Source organism: Rattus norvegicus, chromosome 9 (genome assembly GCF_036323735.1).
Source record: "Rattus norvegicus strain BN/NHsdMcwi chromosome 9, GRCr8, whole genome shotgun sequence".
NCBI lineage: Eukaryota > Metazoa > Chordata > Mammalia > Rodentia > Muridae > Rattus > Rattus norvegicus.
Genome location: NC_086027.1, coordinates 121,256,414 through 121,276,646, shown reverse-complemented (window position 1 = coordinate 121,276,646; position 20,233 = coordinate 121,256,414). Strand labels below are relative to the sequence as shown.

Genomic DNA, 20,233 nt, shown 5'->3' with positions numbered 1-20,233 from the left:
ACCCCAGCTCTCTTATCCAGCCCAGGCCCACTTGCTTAGGGATCCTGCCTCAGGGATCCTCAGTGTAGAGCCTTCCCACATCAATCATCACAACACAATCTCTCACTGATACAGCATCCAGACATTTTGATGAGGGCATGCCCTCAAGTGAGAGCCCGTCAGATGATTGTAAATGTTCACAACTGAAGCTAACTAGGACAAATATAGGCAATAATATATCAGAAAGTTTAAAAAACCCAAATCAAATGTGTTAACAATATCATTTAAGTAGCAAAAACCAACAAACAAACCACACACACACACACACACACACACTCAAACACAATATAAGTGGTGAATAAAGCTACAGGGGTGTGTGTGTGTGTGTGTGTGTGTGTGTGTGTGTGTGTGTGTGTGGGTGTGTGTGTTTCATCCCGCAGGCTTTCGCCCGATTCTCGGTACCGTGTCAGTGCTGGCGCCGACAACAAGTGACAAGTCATGCTGGTAAGGATGTAGAGAATGGGTAAAAGCTCTCCATTGTTAGTAGGGTGCAAACTAATACTGCCACTATGGAAATGAGCATTTCCTCAGAGTCCTGGTGCCTCAGAACCCTGAGAATCCATCTATCTCAAATCACAGCTATAAAGCTCTTGGGCATCTATCTAAAAGGTGCTCCACCCTACCACAAGGACATTTGCTCAACTATGTTCATAGCACATTTATTCATACTTGCCAGAACCTAGAAACAACCTAAAAAGTACTTCAACTGAAGAATGGGTTGAAGGACCCTGGTTCTTACTGAAGCCTAAGCGCTGTCAGGAGGCTTGGTCTGGTGGAAAGTAGGTAGGTTATGGGGATCCTAAGGGCTTTTGCCAGCTTTACATCAACTGCCTCAGGTCAAGGCTAGGACAAGTTCCATTCTCCACCCACAGTTCTTGGGAGGAGCATGGACATTCTTGAAAATCCTGCAGAATGTACTGATAGTAGCCTGACCCTCTGGTCCCAGATGAAGAGCTCAAACGCATGCCATATAAGTTTGAACTGTAAACCTGCTAATATAACCTGTACCTCTCAAAGTATAAAAACTGCTTGTCACAGCCATTGGGGTCCCCTTCCAGTCACTTGCTACGAGGGGCTGATTGAAGCTTGACCCTGACACACCCGAAAAGAAACTCTTGCCTTTGTATCAAACTCCACTCTCCTGGGTCACTTGGGGAATCTCCTGGTAGTTAAGACTCACTTTGAGCCTTACGGGGTAAACAAAAAATGTGGTACATTTATCACCCATCTGATTAAAAAGATTACATCATGAATTTACAGGCAAGTAAATGCAACTAAAGAAATCACACCCAGAATGACAAACATGGCATGCATTTACTTACAAGTGGATATTACCTATTAGGTAAATAGTAATAAACCCAGAGAGGCTAGTTAAAGAGGTGGGCTCTAGGGAGGAAGCACAGATCTCTTTCTAGAGGGGAAATAGAATAATTTCTGTGAGTAGACCAGAGTTTGATGGGAACAGGATTAGGGAGGATCAGTTGAGGGGGATGCAGGGGAAAGTACAATGCAGGTAGAAACAGCTGGAATTAGGGGTTATTTGGGAGTTAGTGTAGAAATCCAGTACAATGACAACTTCCTGGATGACCAGGGTGACCCTAATGAAAACTACTGGTAATGGAGGATATGGAGTCTGAAGGGACCATCCTTTGACACCAGGCAGGGCTTCAACGTTGGTAATAAGTTACATTTGGTTGAGCTGTTGGCCAAGGAGGTCCCATGAGCTCCTTCAACAATCCTTGCTGATGCAAGGACAAACTTTGCTCTCAGATAACTGACAGCAGGGACTGATCATTAAGGACAAATTCGACACACTTCACTGAAGGCAGAGGTCAAGGGAGTACAAGCTTGGAGCCTTCACCCCTGTGTTCTAGTCTCTTTGAGGAGAGAAGGTACTCTACAGGCTAAAAAGAAGAAAGAGAAACCTGGAAACCCCCCTCCGCCCCCAACACCCATACACACCTACAATTGGTCCTTCCTAAAATGTGCTGGGGCATGATGGTAACAAACGTGTTTGAGTGGCCAACCAATGTTTGGTTTAACTTGAGGCCCTTGATATGAGAGGGAACCCATGACTAAAACTGACTGGATTTCTAGGAATCTTACAGAAACTTAAATGGCAAGCATAGAGACAGCATGGGTCTATGCCAGGTCCTCTGCTGATATGTTATGGCTGTTAGCTTGGTGTCTTTGAGGGACTCCTAACAGTGGAAGCAGGTGTAACTCTGATTCGTTGGCTTGATCTTGAGATTTTTCCTATCAGGTTGCCTTGTCCAATATGAAGGCTTTCACCTTGTCTTTTTCTATCTTGTTTTGTCTGTTAGGTCTGCTCCTTTTTGAAGAGGAAATGGGTGGGGGGGTGGACCTTGGGGAAAGGATAGAAATGAGGGGTAGTTGGGAGTGCAGGTTGGGGAAACAGTGGTCAGGATATATTATATGAGAATCTACCCTCATATAAAAACTTAATTCGGGCTGGAGAGATGGCTCAGCGGTTAAGAGCACCCGACTGCTCTTCCAGAGGTTATGAGTTCAATTCCCAGCAACCACATGGTGGCTCACAACCATCTGTAAAGAGTTCCAATGCCCTCTTCTGGTGTATCTGAAGACAGCTACAGTGTACTTATATATAATAAATAAATAAATCTAAAAAAAAAAAAAAAGAAAAGAAAAAAAACTTAATTCAATATTGTTTAAATGAAAGGCAAAGAAGGGAAGCTATAGTGAACAAAGAAAAGCAAATTCGTAAAGATAGGGACAGCAAGATTGTGATACATACAGTACTTGCTCTATCTTTGTCCACAGTGACTATCACATAGGAATGTAAAAATACCTGGAAGGCTTACTTCCTCCTTCTGATAATCTAGGCCTAGTCATGGAAGCTTATAGCTTCTGTACAATCTTATCTAGGTCTAGAATGATGGGGCGTAGGCATGGGCGATTTAACAAAAGACACAGACTAGGGTCATTTGGGCTAAGAAAATGCCAAAGCTTTACTGAGGTTCACAGAATATACACCCCAAGTTCACTGGGTGGAGAATTCCAGGAAGCACAGTGGAAAAATAGGTTATGCCCTCAGGACAAAAACAGGAACAAAAATCAGGAATTGGGTGTTACTGCCCAGGTGCCAAACAGAAAGATCAAGATGTTCTTTTGTTAGGAACTAAAGCTTCCACATGCATCAGCAAGGCTCAGTACTGGGCAAACACTGAGGGGGCTCAGTAGAGTTGGGCACTTGAGTGTTTTCGCCATCAGAGACTTAACTGTTAAATAATCACCCTTTCTTCTTCTTTCTGAACTCTGCCTGGTCAACTGTGCTCTTCTAGCTCTTACTCTTCACTCTAACCAATTCAAATTGCTTCTTTCACTTCTAACTGAATTGCTATGCTTGGCCTCAAATGAACTCTAGTAAACTGCTCTCTTCTTATTCTCTTGCTCATTTTCTCTTTTTCTGTCTTTAGCCTGCCTGTCTCTGTAAAATTCTCCAGGTAAAACTGCCTCCTCCTCTTACCCTCTGTGCTGCTTCCTCTTATATTGCCTCTTTTCCCTCTTCTCTTAAGAGTTGGGCATATCCTATTCTGTCAGATCTTTCCCTGATTCATCATTTTTTCACCCACTCAATTATACATTACTTACGAACATGAGCGCTTCCTTCAAAATCGATGTTTACCTTCATCGTTTGAGAGCAAAGGTGTGTACTAAGGGCTGAGCCATACCAGTTAGAAACAGCTCCCCCACTAACCCTGCCTCCAGCAAATTGGACAGTCTCTGGGTTCACAATATGATCAAATACTCTGCAACACAGGAGTTCATGACAAGCTCATCTTGGGGCCAGTCTATATCTGTGAAATCAGAAGTTTTGTTCTCAGCAATGTGAAATATATATCACACAGGAAACAAAAGCAATCACTTTCTTGTGTTAGCTTTCACTAGTTTAGAGTGTGGAATTATAATGCTTTTCATTTCATTCCAAAGGAATACTCATAATTGTTCTTAAGAAAAACTAATGTTTCAATAACTATTCAAACAGAAATAAATGAGATGCTGCACAAAATTGCTACATGAACTATATTATGCATTAAGCCTAAATAAACCAATGTATAAAAATATTAAATGTTTAAACGCTTTCTCCAAAGCAAAAATGAAAGTGTTACCATCAAAGTTACTGAAGGCAGAGAAAACAAAGAGCCAAGTCAGTTATCTAAGACTTTTACATGTTTGTTCAACTCTAATTTATCGTTAGTATTTAAACTCAACCAAAACAGTCAATGTGGTTCTTTTTTTCTTTTTTTTTTTTTTCTTTTCATTTTTTCAGAGCTGGGGACCAAACCCAGGGCCTTGCGCTTGCTAGGCAAGCACTCTACCACTGAGCTAAATCTCCAACACCTTCAATCTGTTTCTTAACCTCGTTTTTACTTCTTCATGCAGTATGACTCATTGGCAGAGGGCTCTCATGCCATCCAAATAAAGCCACTTTCTGCATTTTTATAGCATACTACAATAGCACATTTGCTTCTCATCTATAACAACTCTTGCTACAGAAAGCTTGATATTTCATTTCTCTTCTCCACATAATGTTCTAAATAAACATTAGGAAAAAAAAAACCTTAGAAGTAGATTTTTTCAGCTGAATTCTCTGCTTTCTGCCCATCTATAGGAATTTGGCGGGAATTTGACCATGGACTAGGACTTAGGAAATAGGTTCAGGTAAGAATATTTTCATTTGGACTAGTACCAGCCCTTTTCTCTTGTTAAACTAATGACCCCCTAGAAACAATGATCACAGGACTTTGTGCCTTGTTTGTTCCTTGACCTAGAATTGACCTTATTATTTGCTTGTACTAAAAATGGTAGAAAAGCAGACTGGGAAAAATAGACCCGCTTCAGCCTCAGCACTGGCTAGAATCATGCTATATATTGTCTAATTTTCTTTTTCCTTTCAATCCTCACTCCCTCCCTTGAGACCCTGTTGACTGAGTGAGCTCGCTTGGTCACCCTTCATTTTCAAGTGCTACCTACAATGTTGACAACATGGTTCAAGCTCCCATATCCATCTGATAATGAGTGCATTAAAGGTTAAAATTATACGAGAGAAAGAAATGGGTTGATAATGCTTAAGCTATAATTACATGCTGTTTTATGACCAATAAAGCACTGACTGTGAGAGTCTTTACAAGTGCATAATCCTTTATCCACTCCTTTAACCCAAGGCATCCTAGGTCGCCTAGAGGCACCTAGCTGGTCCTCAACAAATGAGCATTGATGTTATTTTCATATTTAGGCAAGTATGAATACAACTGCAAGAAACATGAGCATTCTGGTACTTTTTAAAACCAATTTCAAGTGCATGGAAACTATACTGAGAAGACTGCTGGGATCCATGGCAATTCTGTCATTTTCATGAGAAGTAAGTGTTGGTATGAGGAATCGGCTTTATGGTTGCAGGTTGTCTCCAAACCCAGCGATAGAAGTGACGTCACCCAGAGGTGAAAAGGGACCTGTGCATCTGTTGTCATATATTTCCAGTGTCCTCCTAGTCCATCTCCCACCCTCACCTGCAAGAGGTTATGTTCCTACCCAAATAAAAAGCCAACCCTTCCTGACCTTCGCCCCTTCTTTCTCTTTTCCTCCTTTGTCTCCTCCCCTCCTTTGTGCATCCCCCATCCCCAGCACCAATGAAAGTCTCTCACGTGGAACCGTACTGGCCAGGTGTGGTCTGTCTGGGCACGAGCCTCGATTCCTATACAACACTCCATAGGATGGGGATTGCTTGGGTGTAGGTATTATGTACACATGTATCAGAATACATATGTTAAACATGCACAATTTTATATCAACTATAGAAACACAGTCTTAATTAGTTTTAGTAGGTATCTATGGAAAATTCCAACGTACTGCTATCAGACTTTAGTGCTAAGACACAATCCTGTGTCACATCCAGATTTATTGTCCAATTCTGGACCATGCTTTATTTTCACTCTTTTGTTTTCTCAATTAAGTCATACTTATAAAGACCTTGTCTACGTGACCCTAAGGATGAATTCTGTGTCACTAAAGTCTACACTAAAGTCCTCTTTCTATGGCTTTGGACATTATTTCATATCAGTTTCAGTTTCGCACACATACTATATAGCTTGCTAAATGAATTATTATGGAGAATATCTTTTACCAAGTTATATAACTGTAAACAACACCATTATAGTGATGTTAAAAAAGGAATGATGGGTATGTTCAATTTGCAGCAAAATTCAAAATTTAAAGAAAACGTCTAATAATATATAACAGGACAGCTGATTTCAAAGCTATTTGCCATGTGAAAAAACCTCAGAACCATCAACAGGATTACGAAGAAATAGTACACATTTTGGCACAATGGAGATTCCATCTGTACTTATCAAAGAGCTACAACGATCAAAAGTTTTAGCACATTTGTGAAAAAAGGAGATGTAGAGAAAAAAAGGCAAGAACATAAGCCCCAAATTATAGTCAAGTTTTAATCAAAAGACCTAAGGAAACTCAGCCAGGAAAAATGTGAACTTGACCAATATTACCTATGATTGCATGTGTATTCAAATCGAAAAAACACAGACGTCCCAACTCCCACAAGAATAACTCAAACTGACCCCTAAACTGCTATATTTCTGACTCTCCGGCCACTACTGACCCCACGCTCTAGAGCTCTCTGTGTGAAGGTGGTAAGAAAGGAGGGTTATGGCTCTGCGGCTCCCAATGCCCCCGTGTGATCTCACACAAACCCAGCCCCCTGAACCCACACACAAACGAAGGTTGAAGAATAACTTAATGTCTGCTTCCACATGATGCCATGTGGATTTTAGTAATGATGTAGAATCTGCCCTGCCCACCTACACCCCACCCTGCACACCTGAGAAACCTCTGCATCTCAGAAACTCCTTTTGGACTCTGGAACTGAATTTCCCTGAATCACTCCATTCACTGTGACTGCTGATAGTGGAAAGGTAAAAGGATTTTAACCAAGTATTGCCAAAGGATGATTCTCATAACCTCATCCCTATATTCTGTGCATATTTTGGAAAATTGTTTGTTAACTTGTAGCTTTGTTTTCTATGGCACTGTGAGGCATAAAAATTATGAAAAACAAACTCGTGGCAGCTGTATTAACCAGCAGTCCCCCCAAATCTAACTCTTGGCTTTTCATCTACACTACCCCCAGCAGAGACTGTTCGACTCACGCTGCTGGGTTGAGTACAAGGAACTAGATTCAAGGATCTTTTTCTCCTCCATCCTTGTTTTTCTCCTATCTGGTGTTAGGGGGTGAAACGAGGGTGGGGGGGAGGGAGGCTGAGGAGGGGGATTAAAAGTGGAGAAAAAGAAACCACAAAGTAGCAAAGACCAGCAAAGATCCTGTTAGCTGGGTCTAAAATGCTAAAAGAGGATCTAGCCTAGGTAGATTTTACAGTCCATGTATGCTGTCACCCTTAAGTTTGTTTTAGGTTCAGGTTCCAGGTTTTTTTTTTGTTTGTTTGTTTGTTTGTTTGTTTGTTTGTTTTTTTCCGGAGCTGGGGACAGAACCCAGAGCCTTGTGCTTGCTAAGCAAGCGCTCTACCACTGAGCTAAATCCCCAACCCCCAAGTTTTTTTTTTCTTAAGATTTATTTATTTTATTTATATGTTAGTACACCGCCATGGTTCCCTTCAGACACTTCAGAAGAGAGCATCCCATTACAGATGGTTGTGAGCCACCAAGTGGTTGCTGAGAATAGGATCTCTGGAAGAGCAGTCAGTGCTCTCAACTGCTGAGCCATCTCCCCAGACCATTTTTTTTCCAGGTTAAGTTTTGAACAATTTAAATATAAACTGGAGGCTACAAGTCTGGCCACTTAGATAGGCCATTTACACAGCAAACATTTCCGGGATGTTTCTTAAGGACACCAGTGCCCTAAAACAGTAGGTTAGTGACAGTGTCCTAAGTGGAAGGTCTCAGATGAAGAAAAACATAGGAAAAGGAGAAGCTAGAAAGTATAAAAGCTGGGGTGGGGGTGGGGGGCGAGGGTCTTAAGCTAAGACATTAAGAAGAATGTCACCTTGTATATGGTTTACGTGAGGGAAATGGAAAGAAACGGGAGACATCTATGAAGTCAGCAGAAAGATTAAACTATGAAGTTAGCAGAAACATCATATAAGGGGACACACTCAGGAAAAGTCTAATCAAACAGTGCTGCACAAGGAACTCAGCGTATTTCAAAAATATTCCTTACCAAGCCTATTTTGGCCTTGGCACCCATAGCCCCATAAGGTGGGAAGTGTTGTTGTAAAAATATAAAAATAAAGAGGGTATTGTTGGTCTTTTATCCCGCTAGGTATCTAGGGAAAAACACATCCCAGCCGCACACTTTCCTACACTCAAACCCCCACATAAAGAACACACAACACAAAAATCTTAGATCCAATTGGTAAGGTATAATTGCCGACTTAACCATACACAGCCCGGTACCAACCATCCCTTAGGAACATTGATAAAAACCTGTAAATACACAGCAGAATCTTAACATCACCTGCCATGGCTTCTCCAGCTTTCCTCTCTCCTCCTCTCTGTCCTGGTCTCCTCCTCTTCTTTCAAACTTCTCTCCCACCCATCCTTCCTTCTCCTCCAAAGACAGGCCTCCTTCTATCCCATACCTGCCCCTCCCCTGTACTTTACAGATTCAATGGGGAGGTGGTTGCGGTGAAGTCACCTGAGTTCTGAGTAGGTGACTAGGCAGCAGTCCTTGGGGCAATGGAATTAGCATCAAAACACAGATAACTTCAGGGAAAACCACAACAGGCGAGAGTGGTTTTCTCAGAATCTTAAGCAACCCCTCCCAAATGCCCTGGCCCCAAGCATATTCCTGGTTTTAGGGGAGCTGTTTGATCTCCATATCCAGGGACCCAGGGAAAGCTCCCAAGGACTAGGTCCTAGATGGTTACTGGTTCTGCCAAACATGTCCCTGAGTCTCAGAAGGAGCTCAAACTCCGGGACCTCAGGAAAAGGAGGGAAAGCGTAGCTTGATCAGGACAGCACTCAATAAAACAGTGTTTTGTTGTTTTACCTTTTCTAATGGTTGTCACCGGATGTCATCTTGCCCATGTGGCGAACTATGCTTTTCTCAAGAAGAAAACTAAACCTTTATGGCACACCAGGCCTCACTGTTGACTGTGATCCTGTAATGCCCCACTGATCAGCTTGTTAGAGGCCTGCTCTTTGATATGGGGATGGGCCTAGTGGCTGGTTGCTAATCAGGGCCTGGTGCCATATTTCTGGACAATCCTGGTGAACAAACTTCTGTATCCTAGCATCCTAATCTCTAACAGGCCTGGTTAGCTTACTACTTACACGTGGGGTGTTTTGCAGGCAGTCCTCTCTCAGCTAAATTCTACTTGGTGTGCCTTGCTATCTCCTAAACTTTAGCAAATCGTTTACATCATCAATTCTACTCTTACATTACAGCTTGATATTGGATTGCTACCCAGCACATGAGATGCCTTCCACAACCCCCACAAAATAACTCCAAATGGATCTTACACCTTAATGTTAAAAGCTAAGAACAGAACTGTACAAACCAGGCTTCTGAGTTTGGAATCACGCCAAGGATCTTTCCATACACAAGCGAAATGCTCTGCACAATTGCAGCCCCTACAGGGAAGTTATTCAGAAACTGCCTCTGGGTCTAGTGAGTGGCTAAGACCTCACCAGTAGCTGCGGATTCCCACTCAGCCCCGGGAAAGACCCACCACACCAGCTCCCACTGCTCATCCCCTGCCTTCTGCCCGCCCACCCGCCCGCCCCCCACCCTCCTGCCCCTTTGTGTGCAGTGACCCTGTGCTCACCATGTCGCAACTTCGGAGCTTGCCTGAACATGCCTCACAGAATCCAAACACAGGACACAGAGGACAGCAGCCAGGACCATTTAAGAAGGCTTAGCTACTACGCGAATACTACACCAAGGCACCCGGAAAAGCCCGCCTTCTCTTCTGACTGGCAGGTCCAGTTAAGACTCTGATTGGCCAGTCGTCTTGAGTGACTTGAGCACTTCCTTAAGAGTTAGAGTGAGCTGAAGGTACAGTGAGGATACACAGTTCCAGACCCAAGCAATTAGCCTAGGGCCAGACCTTTTCCAGATCCAGAGGAATTTGCATTTCACTAGCACTTGTGCCTGTCCTCCAATAGCGTTCTCATCTGTCTCCCCGCCCAGCCCTAGGAAGGACCCACCTCGCCAACTACCACTGCCCAGCCACTTGCTCCTCCCTTCCCCGCACGTTGACCCTGTGCTCACCCCGTCCTCACTTCAACCTGCACTCAGCTCACAACATTCAGTAGTCTCTTTCCCTTCCGCTTCCTGGAATCAAGGTATACAGCTTGCATAATCCCTGGTACTCAACTTGCAGTGGTGTTATTAATCTGTCCCACAAGTGGAAGGGTGCCCAAGATATTAACACTTAAAGGGAGATTTGAGAAAACAAGAGTTTTCTTTGTGGCTGTTGGGATTCAGACCTGACAATCAGCTGACCTTCATATATTTAACACACCAAAGCTGTCTGGGCCTCCAGGTTCTCCCAGCACTCCTCAGTCCCCACCTGTAACAGGGCCTGTCTGGCATACCCCACCTTGTACCTTGAACTTTCCAGCGCAGGGGTCCAGTTTTCCCTTCCCCAGAAGCTCCTCCTATATAATCCAGAAATTTTGTACTCTTTGTCTTTCTGTTTCTCTGCCTCTCTCTCCCTCCCCCTCCCCTTTCCATCCTTCTCTCTCTTCACTCCACCTTCCCTCTTACCGCCCCCCCCCCATTACTTCATTTTTCTCTCCTTTCTTGCCTTGCTCACCTTTCTTTCTCCCCACCCTTCGTTATCCTTACTCCCCATATCGACTTTTCTGACCTCTTTGGGACTAGTGAACTCTTATCCTTGGGATCAGTGAGCCCACTAGAGAACTGCCCCCAATAAATCTGAAAACACTCTAATTTGGCATGCGTTGAATCCTTCGTGCTGGGCTTAGGTAAACTGCAGCTAGTTTTCACTGGTAGGTACTGGAACCCTGGGAGACAAACCTTGAGGAACACTACTGTTAGCCAGCACATCCTCTTCAGTGGGAAGATAAGCACACATTCACACACAGAACTGTTTTAGTAAAGGTTCTCTAGATGAACAGACCTGATAGGATGAATCTCTGCATGTTGAAAGCAGATTTATTAGAATTTTCACATCGTTAGTCCAACGATGGCTAACGTGGCATGCACAGGGATAGGGAAACCTATACGTGAACATAGCCAGACTCCTTCAGTAAAATCCAAGGGCTTATTTTCTTGAAGGAAATCATTCCTTTGGAAATGACTCCTGTTCTCTCCTTGCTTGCAATGGAGGGGGCGGGGGGATGTCTTTCTCAGTTCTTCTGTCTTGTCTTACATATTGGCTATTCCTTGTATTCAAACTGACTACATGTAGAATTTACTAAAACTGAAAGAGATTGGGTACAGTGTGGGGATTTCTCTTAATCATAGCTTTGAAATGTGAAAACCCTTTTTTAATCTAGATTTTTTGAGTTGTTAAGATCCACCTTTACTCTAGCCCACAGATTCTAGTGACAGCATACATATATAGAGAAAGATGTTACCTCATTCTCTTTGTCTCCTTACCTTACCTCTGGCTAGCAAGTTCTTTCTTGCCTTTTCTTCTTTCTTTCTTTCTTCTTTCCTTTTCTTTTTTTTTTTTTTCTTTTTTCTTTTTTTCGGAGCTGGGGACCGAACCCAGGGCCTTGTGCTTCCTAGGCAAGCGCTCTACCACTGAGCTAAATCCCCAACCTCTCTTCTTTCCTTTTCTTTTTCTGGCATTAAAAAGCCTACTTCTTTGAAACTCTGGTATATACTGAAGATAGACAGACATCCAGCCACATAGACTGAAGCACACTGGATTCTTCAACTTTCCTTTGGTAGACAGTCACTGTTAGTGAGACATTCTAGTAAATCCGCTTTCAACATGCATACAGAGATTCATTCTATCAGTTCTGTTCATTTATAGAATCTTTAGTAATATAGCCGTGTGTGCATGCGTGGTTTTTGTTTTGTTTTTCCACCTTTCCACTGAGGAAGATGTCCCAGCTAACAACTGTTATCCACGGTGTTTGTCCTCTGTTTCCTGCTTTTCTCCCAGGCTTGTCTCAGACCTACCAGGTGAGAAGTAGCTGCAGTTTACCTGAACCCAGATGAAGTCACAAGGCTCAGGGAAATTGCAATGCTAGGTAGATAGGTTGTGTAAAACCTAATCCTCCACAATGGGAAGGCCCACAAGATATGTCCTTCACGACTCCTATAAGACGCAAACTGGTGAGAGAGGCACCACACATTTGAAAAGTGTTGTTCTTGCCCTTTTCTGTGTGCCATACCTTAGGGTTGGAGATGTTGCTCAATTAGATGAATTGAATTCAATGCTGCCATGGGCCAGGTGGCAGCATTGAATGGCAAGAGACAAGGCAAACGTAGTTATTATACTAGTCAGAGTAGACAAAACAACGTTTATAATGACATAGCCTTTAATATCAGCACAGGAGAGGTGAAATTTACAATGGCATGATTCATTCGGATCTTTGGTAGTGCCTAATCAGACATGGTGTTTCCAGGCAGGAAAAGGATAAGAAGCTTACTGCAGGGGTTGGGGATTTAGCTCAGTGGTAGAGCGCTTGCCTAGGAAGTGCAAGGCCCTGGGTTCGGTCCCCAGCTCGAAAAAAAGAACCAAAAGAAAAAAGAAAAAAAAGAAGCTTACTGCATATCTGTTTTATCTCTATAAGCAGACAAATTCTCAAACAAATCAAAGAGAGGCTACATTGGATCCTAGCAAAAGGCAATCTTGGCCAGTAAATCAATTTCCAGACTTGAGTAGGTTTGCAGACCCAGGACCCCTTGAATGAAGGGGTGGCCAGGTTCCCCAGAGGAAGGATCTTGATAAGACACCTAAAAATTTTGCTATTAGCCTCTTTCCAGTTCTTCCCCAGAGAGACCTACAGCCCTTTACAAGGGTAACTGTACACTGGGGAAAGGAAATAATCAGGCATTCCAGGGTCTATCAGATACTGGTTCTGATCTCAGGAGATCCCAAGAAATGCTGTGGCCCTCCAGGTAAGGTAGGGGCTTATGGAGGACAGAGGTTTAATGGAGTTTTGACTGATGCCTGACTCACAGTAGGTCCAGTAGGTGCCTGAACACATCCTGTGGTCATATCTCCAGTTCCAGAATGTATAATTGCGATAGATATAATTAGAAATTGGCATTCACAGTCACAGACCATATGAAGGTCAAGAAGGAAGACCGAAATGTGGATGCTTCAGTCCTTCTTAAAAAGGGGAACAAAATACTCACAGGAGGAAACTCAGGAATAAAGAGTGGAGCAGGGACTAACAGAGACTGCCCCACCTGGGGATCCATCCCATATGAAGACATCAAACCCAGTCACTATTGTTGTTCCAAGAAGTGCTTGCTGACAAGAACCTGGTATGGGTGTCTCTGAGAGGCTCTGCTAAAGCCCTACTGATACATATAAGGATGCCTGCAGCTAACCATTGGACTGAGCATGGGGACCCCAATGGAGGAGTGAGAGAAAAGACTGAAGGAGCTGAAGGGGTTTGTAACCCCATAGGAAGGACAACAATATTGACAAACCAGACCTCAGAGTTCTCAGGCACTAAACCACCAATCAAAGAATGCAAATGGAGGGACCTTTGACTCCAGCCACATATGTAGCAGAGGATTGCATTGTCTGGCATCAATAGGAGGAGAAGCACATTTAGTGGGTCTATTTAGATTCTGGACACAGCACATTCCTCACTTGGGTGTGTTACTCAGGCACATTTACCAAGTGACTAGGAAAGCCACTGGCCTTTTGTGGGGCCTGGAACAGAATGCTTTTCAACAGGTCCAGGCTGCTGTGCAGGCTGCCCTACTACTTGGACCATATGATCCAGCAAACCCTATGGTACTCGAGGTTTTTGTGGTAGATAGAGTTGCCGTTTGGAACCTCTGGCTGGCCTCTGTAGATGGATCACAGACGATACCTTTGGTATTTTGGAGCAAAGCTATACCATCATCTGCGGACAACTGTTTTCCCTTTGAAAAACAGCAGTCGGCCTGCTATTAGGCACTAGTAGGAACTGAACATTTGGAAATGGGACACCGAGTTACCATGTGACCTGAACTGCCCATCATGAGTTGGGTGTTATCAGACTCTCCAAGTGAGAAAGTAGGACATGGACAGCAGCAGTCTGTTATCAAATAGAAGTGGTGTATATGTGATTGGGCCTGAGCAGGTCTTTAAGGCACAAGCAAATTACATGAAGAAGTTGCCCAAATGCCTATGGTTTCTACTCTTGTTACAATACCATCTGCTGCTAAGCATGTGCCTATAGCCTTATGGGGGTGTTCCATGGGATCGGCTGACTGAAGAAGACTAGGACCTGGTTTACTGCTGCCTCTGCATGTTATGCAGGCACTGAAAGAATAAAAAATACAGCCAAAAAGTCAGAAGTTTAGGACTGCTGTCCCACCCCTAAGAAGCCCTAAATACCTCAAATTCCAGACTTTGCACTCTACCTGTCAGTAAAGGGTCACATTTCTTGAGCCTGCTCTCCCAGGATCCAGATAAAAGAATTTAAAATAAGGTCCTTAAATAGGTGATCTCGACCTAGTAAACATAAGAGGAAGCTTCTCCCAGAAACTAGCTGACCATAAAGTTAGATTAAAATCTTAGAGAACAACCTTGAGAAGCAGGAAGCTTCTCCTAGGAACTAGCGGACCATAAAGTTAAGCAATCTTGAGAGAGGGGAAGCTTCTTCTGATTTTCGAATGATACCACCCCTGCCCCCTAGGGTTGTGGTTTCTCCCTTTAAATACCCTTTCTCCCAGTATCTCAGGGTGGACACCTCTGTCTCCTTCATGGGATATGTGTTGGCCTGGAGATCTCCTTAATAGATCTCTGTAATAAACCTCTCCTTTGCATATTACATCCAAAATGGTCTGTGTGTGGGGTCCGAGATTTCCCGAGACTTGAGTAAGGGTGTCCCTTCGGGGATATTTCAGCACCACCCCGAAGTAGACAACTGCAGCATTACAACCTCTTTCCGGGACAACCCTGAAAGATACAAGTGAAGTAAGATCTTCACAGTGGGCAGAACTTCGGGCAGTACACCTGGTATTACAGTTTGTGCCAAAAAAGAAATGGCCAAATGTACATGATTGTTCACTGACACATGGGCTGTAGCCAATGGTTTGGCTGGATGGTCAGGGACTTGGAAAGATCACATTTGGAAAATTGGTGAGAAAGACATCTGGGGAAGTATGTGGATGGATCTCTCCAAATGGGCAAAGATATTTGTGTGCCATGTAAATGCTCGCCAAAGGGTGATTTCAGCTGAGGAGGAATTCAATAATCAAGTAGATAAGATGACATGTTCTGTGGACAGTCAGACTCTTTTACCCGCCAATCCTACCATTGGTCAATGGGGACAGGAACCAAGTGGACATGGTGGCCAAGATGGAGGTTATGCTTGGACTCAACAACACGGACTTCCACTCACCAAGACTGACCTGGATGCAGCTGCTGCTGAATGCCATTTCTGCCAACAGCAGAGACCAACACTGAGCCCCAGATATGACACCATTCCTCGAGATGACCAGCCATGAACCTGGTGGCTGGTTGAATACATTGGACCACTTCCTCCATGGAAAGGACAATGTTTTCTTCCTACTGGAGTAGATACTTATTCTGGTTATGAATTTGCCTTTCCTGCACATAATGCTTCTGCCAAAACCAGCATCCATGGACTTATAGAATGGCTTATTTAGTGGCATGGTATTCCACACGGTATTGCTTTTGACCAAGGAAATCTTTTCAAGGCACTGGTGTACTTAAGAAATAAAGTATTTCCTGTGTAAATGTTTGTCTAAGTGGCTACACTTGTGGTCCCTAGTCCATATTTAAATTGTTCAAAACTTAACCTGGAGCCTGAACTTAAAAGAGACTTAAGGGTGACAGCATAGGTGGAAAATAAAATCTACTCTCAGCCAGCTCTTATTTGAGTATTAGCCAGAGCTGAATGTATGCTGTCATTAAAGAGATTTCTCTTAATCTTTTAATAGTGTGTGCAGTGATTTAAAAGATCTTACCAAATATTTTATAGTCATAGATTCCCCTCTGTATGAGTTCTTTCAGGACTTCAAAGACTACTTTGATATACAAAGGCTTTAACAGACTGATCATACACTAAAGGTTTTACGCCTGTATGAAGATCCTAGGAAACGTTACCACATTGACTGTGTTTATGGGATTTCTCTGCAGTTTGATTTTTCTCCTATTTTGTAAGACTACTGCTACATGCAAAGGCTTTACTACATTGTTGACATTTATTTATTGTCTCTCTGGATGTATTAGTTTATGTATTTGTAGATAATTGTGCTGTGAGAAGTGCTGGAGTCCATCTCTGGTGGGGTTCTGGAACCTGAGGATAGATGTATAGTCTTGGCAAAAGTGAAGACTCTTGACTGCCTGTTGACTTTCAACCAAGTGGCACTGAATAGCTCGACCCACTTTTCTTTTTACACTCACAAGCCTGTTCCCATGAGCAGTGATATCATTGGTTGTTCTGCTTAAATGAAATCATAACATCAGCATCATAAAAACCCCATCCCAGTAGTTTTTCTTCCCCCTTCCCATCTCCTGCTAGGTCAATTAGTCCCTAAACTCATTTTCACTACAAAGCACAATTAAAGCAAGCCAAAAATAAATATCCAGCCAGAAATATCCTGTGGACATGAGCACATACCCAGCTGGCAGCTGGTTATTGAGTTAAGCAAGGTGAGACAGATTAAACAGTTGTGAGTATAAGTCCATTCATCAAATAGCATCCCTTTGTCATAATACTTTCTTAATTGCACATAGAGATGTGCTCATTGTACCAAGCAATGTTTCCTAATAAGCACCTATCAATTGGATACCATCTTTGTAAGAACCATTTTTAAGTTTCTATTGATCAGCCATAACTTCCAAATTTTAAGTCTCTGTTTACTGGCCATAGCGTCCTCAGAACACTTATGCAAGCAGGACCCACTGCTCTCTACAACTGCCACAGGCTTACTCAGTGTGACTGTAGCTATTTTTCTAGGGACATGATTATGTGTCCCCAAATACTCAGGATTAATGGTCGCATCTGGAGGATCAACAGAGACAAAGAGAAGAGAGGAGGCCTTTACTCCTTGAAAGAGTATTGAGAAAAACACAGAATCATTCATAGAGCTTTCAGCCTACATGAACCCAGCCTCGCCCATGATTGAAAGGTGAAAACAAACATTTTTGAGTATTAATAGCATAGTAAAAGCAAGGAGAGCTTGTAGCACACATGATCTAGATTATAAGCACAGAGGCTACTGAATTCACCCCAGGTGTTTGTTAAGTGGGAAGAGATTTCTATGGGCCTTGCCACAGGAGAATCCTATCAGTGAAACACACGCATACTCTGGTCCCTGCATGGCCACTGCCAGAAAAGGCTTTATCACACTGCTTATATTCATAGGGTTTCTCTCCAGGATGTGTTCTTTCATGTATTTGTAGAGAACTATGATATACAAATTTTGGGAACAAGCAAAAGAAATGTGTTTTAAGTACTGCGTTTTTGTTGTTGGACTCTATTTAATCATGGAATGAAACTATGTTAAAGTTCCTAGGTTCTAGGGGAGCTGGAGAATTACCAATAGCTGAACAGCTTCTGTCATTCATCTTTTCTTTCACAAAACATGACTATTCCTAATGGCAAAAGAACAAATGGATATGATTGGTTAGATGGTAAAACCTATATTCTATATCCATTGATATTGTGCAATCACTTAAAGAAAGCCCCTATCCCTAAATGCTGAGTGGTGGAAAAAAGTATCTATAACTTGTAACATATGTTTGTGGTTTTCGAAATTAAAAGATTTATAAAATGGGTTGCAGGTGAGCTCCTGAGTATATTCCACAATCCTGATTGATCAGATTGATTACATAAGTTCTTGTCATCTGCATTAACTAGGTATTGGAGTTGTAGTGGTCCTAAGTAGACTCATAACACAGAGGTTCTACCACATTGCTTATATGCATAGGATCTCTCCAGTATGGACACTTTTATGATCATGAAGACTATATAAATGTGCACTGGCTTCACCATATTAAATACATTCATGAGGTTTCTCTTCATTATGAATTTTTTCATGCCTTTGAAGATGACTTTGATGTCCAAAGGCTGTACCACATTGGTGACATTCATAGCGATTCTCTCCAGTGTGTGCCCTTTTATTTACTTGGAAACTAATATGTCGTAGGAAGGCTTGTCACATTGGTTACATTCATAAAGTTTCTCTCCAGTATGTGTTCTTTTATGTATTTGGAGATGACTATGGCATGCAAAGGCTTTACCACATTGATTACAACCCTAGGGTTTCTCTCCTGTATGTGTCCTTTTATGCATTTGGAGACTATTGTGATATGAGAAGGCTTTATCACATTGATTACATTTGTAAGGTTTCTCTCCAGTATGTGATCTTTTATGTATTTGGAGATGACTGTAACATACAAAGGCTTTAACACATTGATTATATTCATAATGTTTCTCTCCAGTATGTGTTCTCTTATGTACTTGGAGACTATTGTAATATGAAAAGGCTTTATCACATTGACCACATTCATAAGGTTTCTCTCCAGTATGCGTTCTTTTATGTATTGGGAGATGATTGTGACTTAAAGGCTTTACCACACTGGCTATATTCAAAGGGTTTCACCTCGGTATGTGTTCTTTTATGTATTTGAAGATGACTGTATCGTGCATAGGCTTTACCACGTTGGTTGCATTCATAGAGTTTCTCTCCAGTTTGTGTTCTTTTATGTATTCGGAGATGACTGCAATGTGCAAAGGTTTGACCACATTGATTACATTTATAGGGTTTCTCTGCAGTATGAAATTTTTTCATTCCTTTGAGGGTGACTCTGATATGCAAAGTCTTTATGACATGGAGTATATTCAAAGGTTTTCTCTCCAGTATGACTTCTTTTATGCCTGCAAAGATAATTGACACATGTGAAAGCTTTACCACATTCATTACACTGATGAATCTTTTTATCTGTATGAATTAATTTACAATTTGGTTTAATGGTAAAGAGGAATCAGATCTTAATGTTTTATCACTTTTTTGCATTCATGGGTCCGCCTTTTGGGTTGTTTTGTGTCTTTGAAGATACCTGTGATGGTAAAAGCATTTATTACGGGGCTGGGGATTTAGCTCAGTGGTAGAGCGCTTACCTAGGAAGCACAAGGCCCTGGGTTCGGTCCCCAGCTCCGAAAAAAAGAACCAAAAAAAAAAAAGCATTTATTACATAGCTTACATTTATAGCATCCTTTTTCTATTAAGTTTATCACATATTTGCAAAAGGAATAACTCAAAGTTTTGCCACACTAATTGAATTCATAAATTTTCCTTTAATATGAACCATACTACATTTGGAAAGTGGACCAGTGCAAATAGAATAATTTCCAGATTCCTAGTACCCACAGGGATTTTTCGCAGTGTGAATTTATGGGTGAATTCCCAATTAAGTTGGAAAACTAACCAATTGTAAACTTGAATCATACTCAGAAAGTCTACTAAATGTAGGGGCTACTATATATCTTCTAATTTTTCTAGGAGGGAAAGAGAGGTACTTTGTTTCTTTCAATATCCCTATACTCATACAGCTTGAATCCATTGTGACATAAGATATATCTGTTTTAAAAAGAGGAATAACAAATAAAATACAAATTGGGAAAACACATTGCATTCAGACTATGTTCCTCATACACATGTGGTATAGGGATTAAGTTTTCTCGACATCAACATTCTTGATACTCATAAACTGCCCCTATCACTAAACTTAGCAATGTTACTACAAGTATATGAGGAACCCTAGGTTTACCATGGACCGTTCAGATAGTATAAGATTTAGACATATATTTATCACCTACTCAGTGTGACTAACCTTTTGCCATATGAGTGGTATGAGACTAAACAGATTGGCAGTTCTTCAGCATAGCTCTAAAGGGACTATGATACACAAGGTGACATCTGTTAAGAAACTGTTTCTTTCTTAAAAGAATGCCTTGCAAATGAAAATCAGATACCTGATATTGAGGTACATGG

The 20,233-nt window shown here is 42.1% G+C and overlaps 1 protein-coding gene and 1 pseudogene across 3 annotated transcripts in view; both read right to left on the bottom strand.

The window, feature by feature from the left end:
- LOC134480627 (zinc finger protein 431-like) overlaps positions 1–10,233 on the bottom strand; it is a 41,824-nt gene extending 31,591 nt beyond the window's left edge. The window contains exon 1 of one of the 3 annotated variants that reach the window (XM_063268207.1): positions 9,882–10,233. In XM_063268207.1, coding sequence (XP_063124277.1) covers positions 9,882–9,884 — 3 coding nt within the window. In that variant the 5' untranslated portion in view covers positions 9,885–10,233. The remainder of the gene's footprint in view (positions 1–9,881) is intronic. The other 2 variants (XM_063268208.1, XM_063268209.1) reach the window with 2 other exon arrangements.
- Positions 10,234–11,848: 1,615 nt separating this feature from the next.
- Positions 11,849–19,220, bottom strand: LOC134480275 (zinc finger protein 120-like; annotated as a pseudogene).
- Between the last annotated feature and the right edge of the window lie 1,013 nt (positions 19,221–20,233).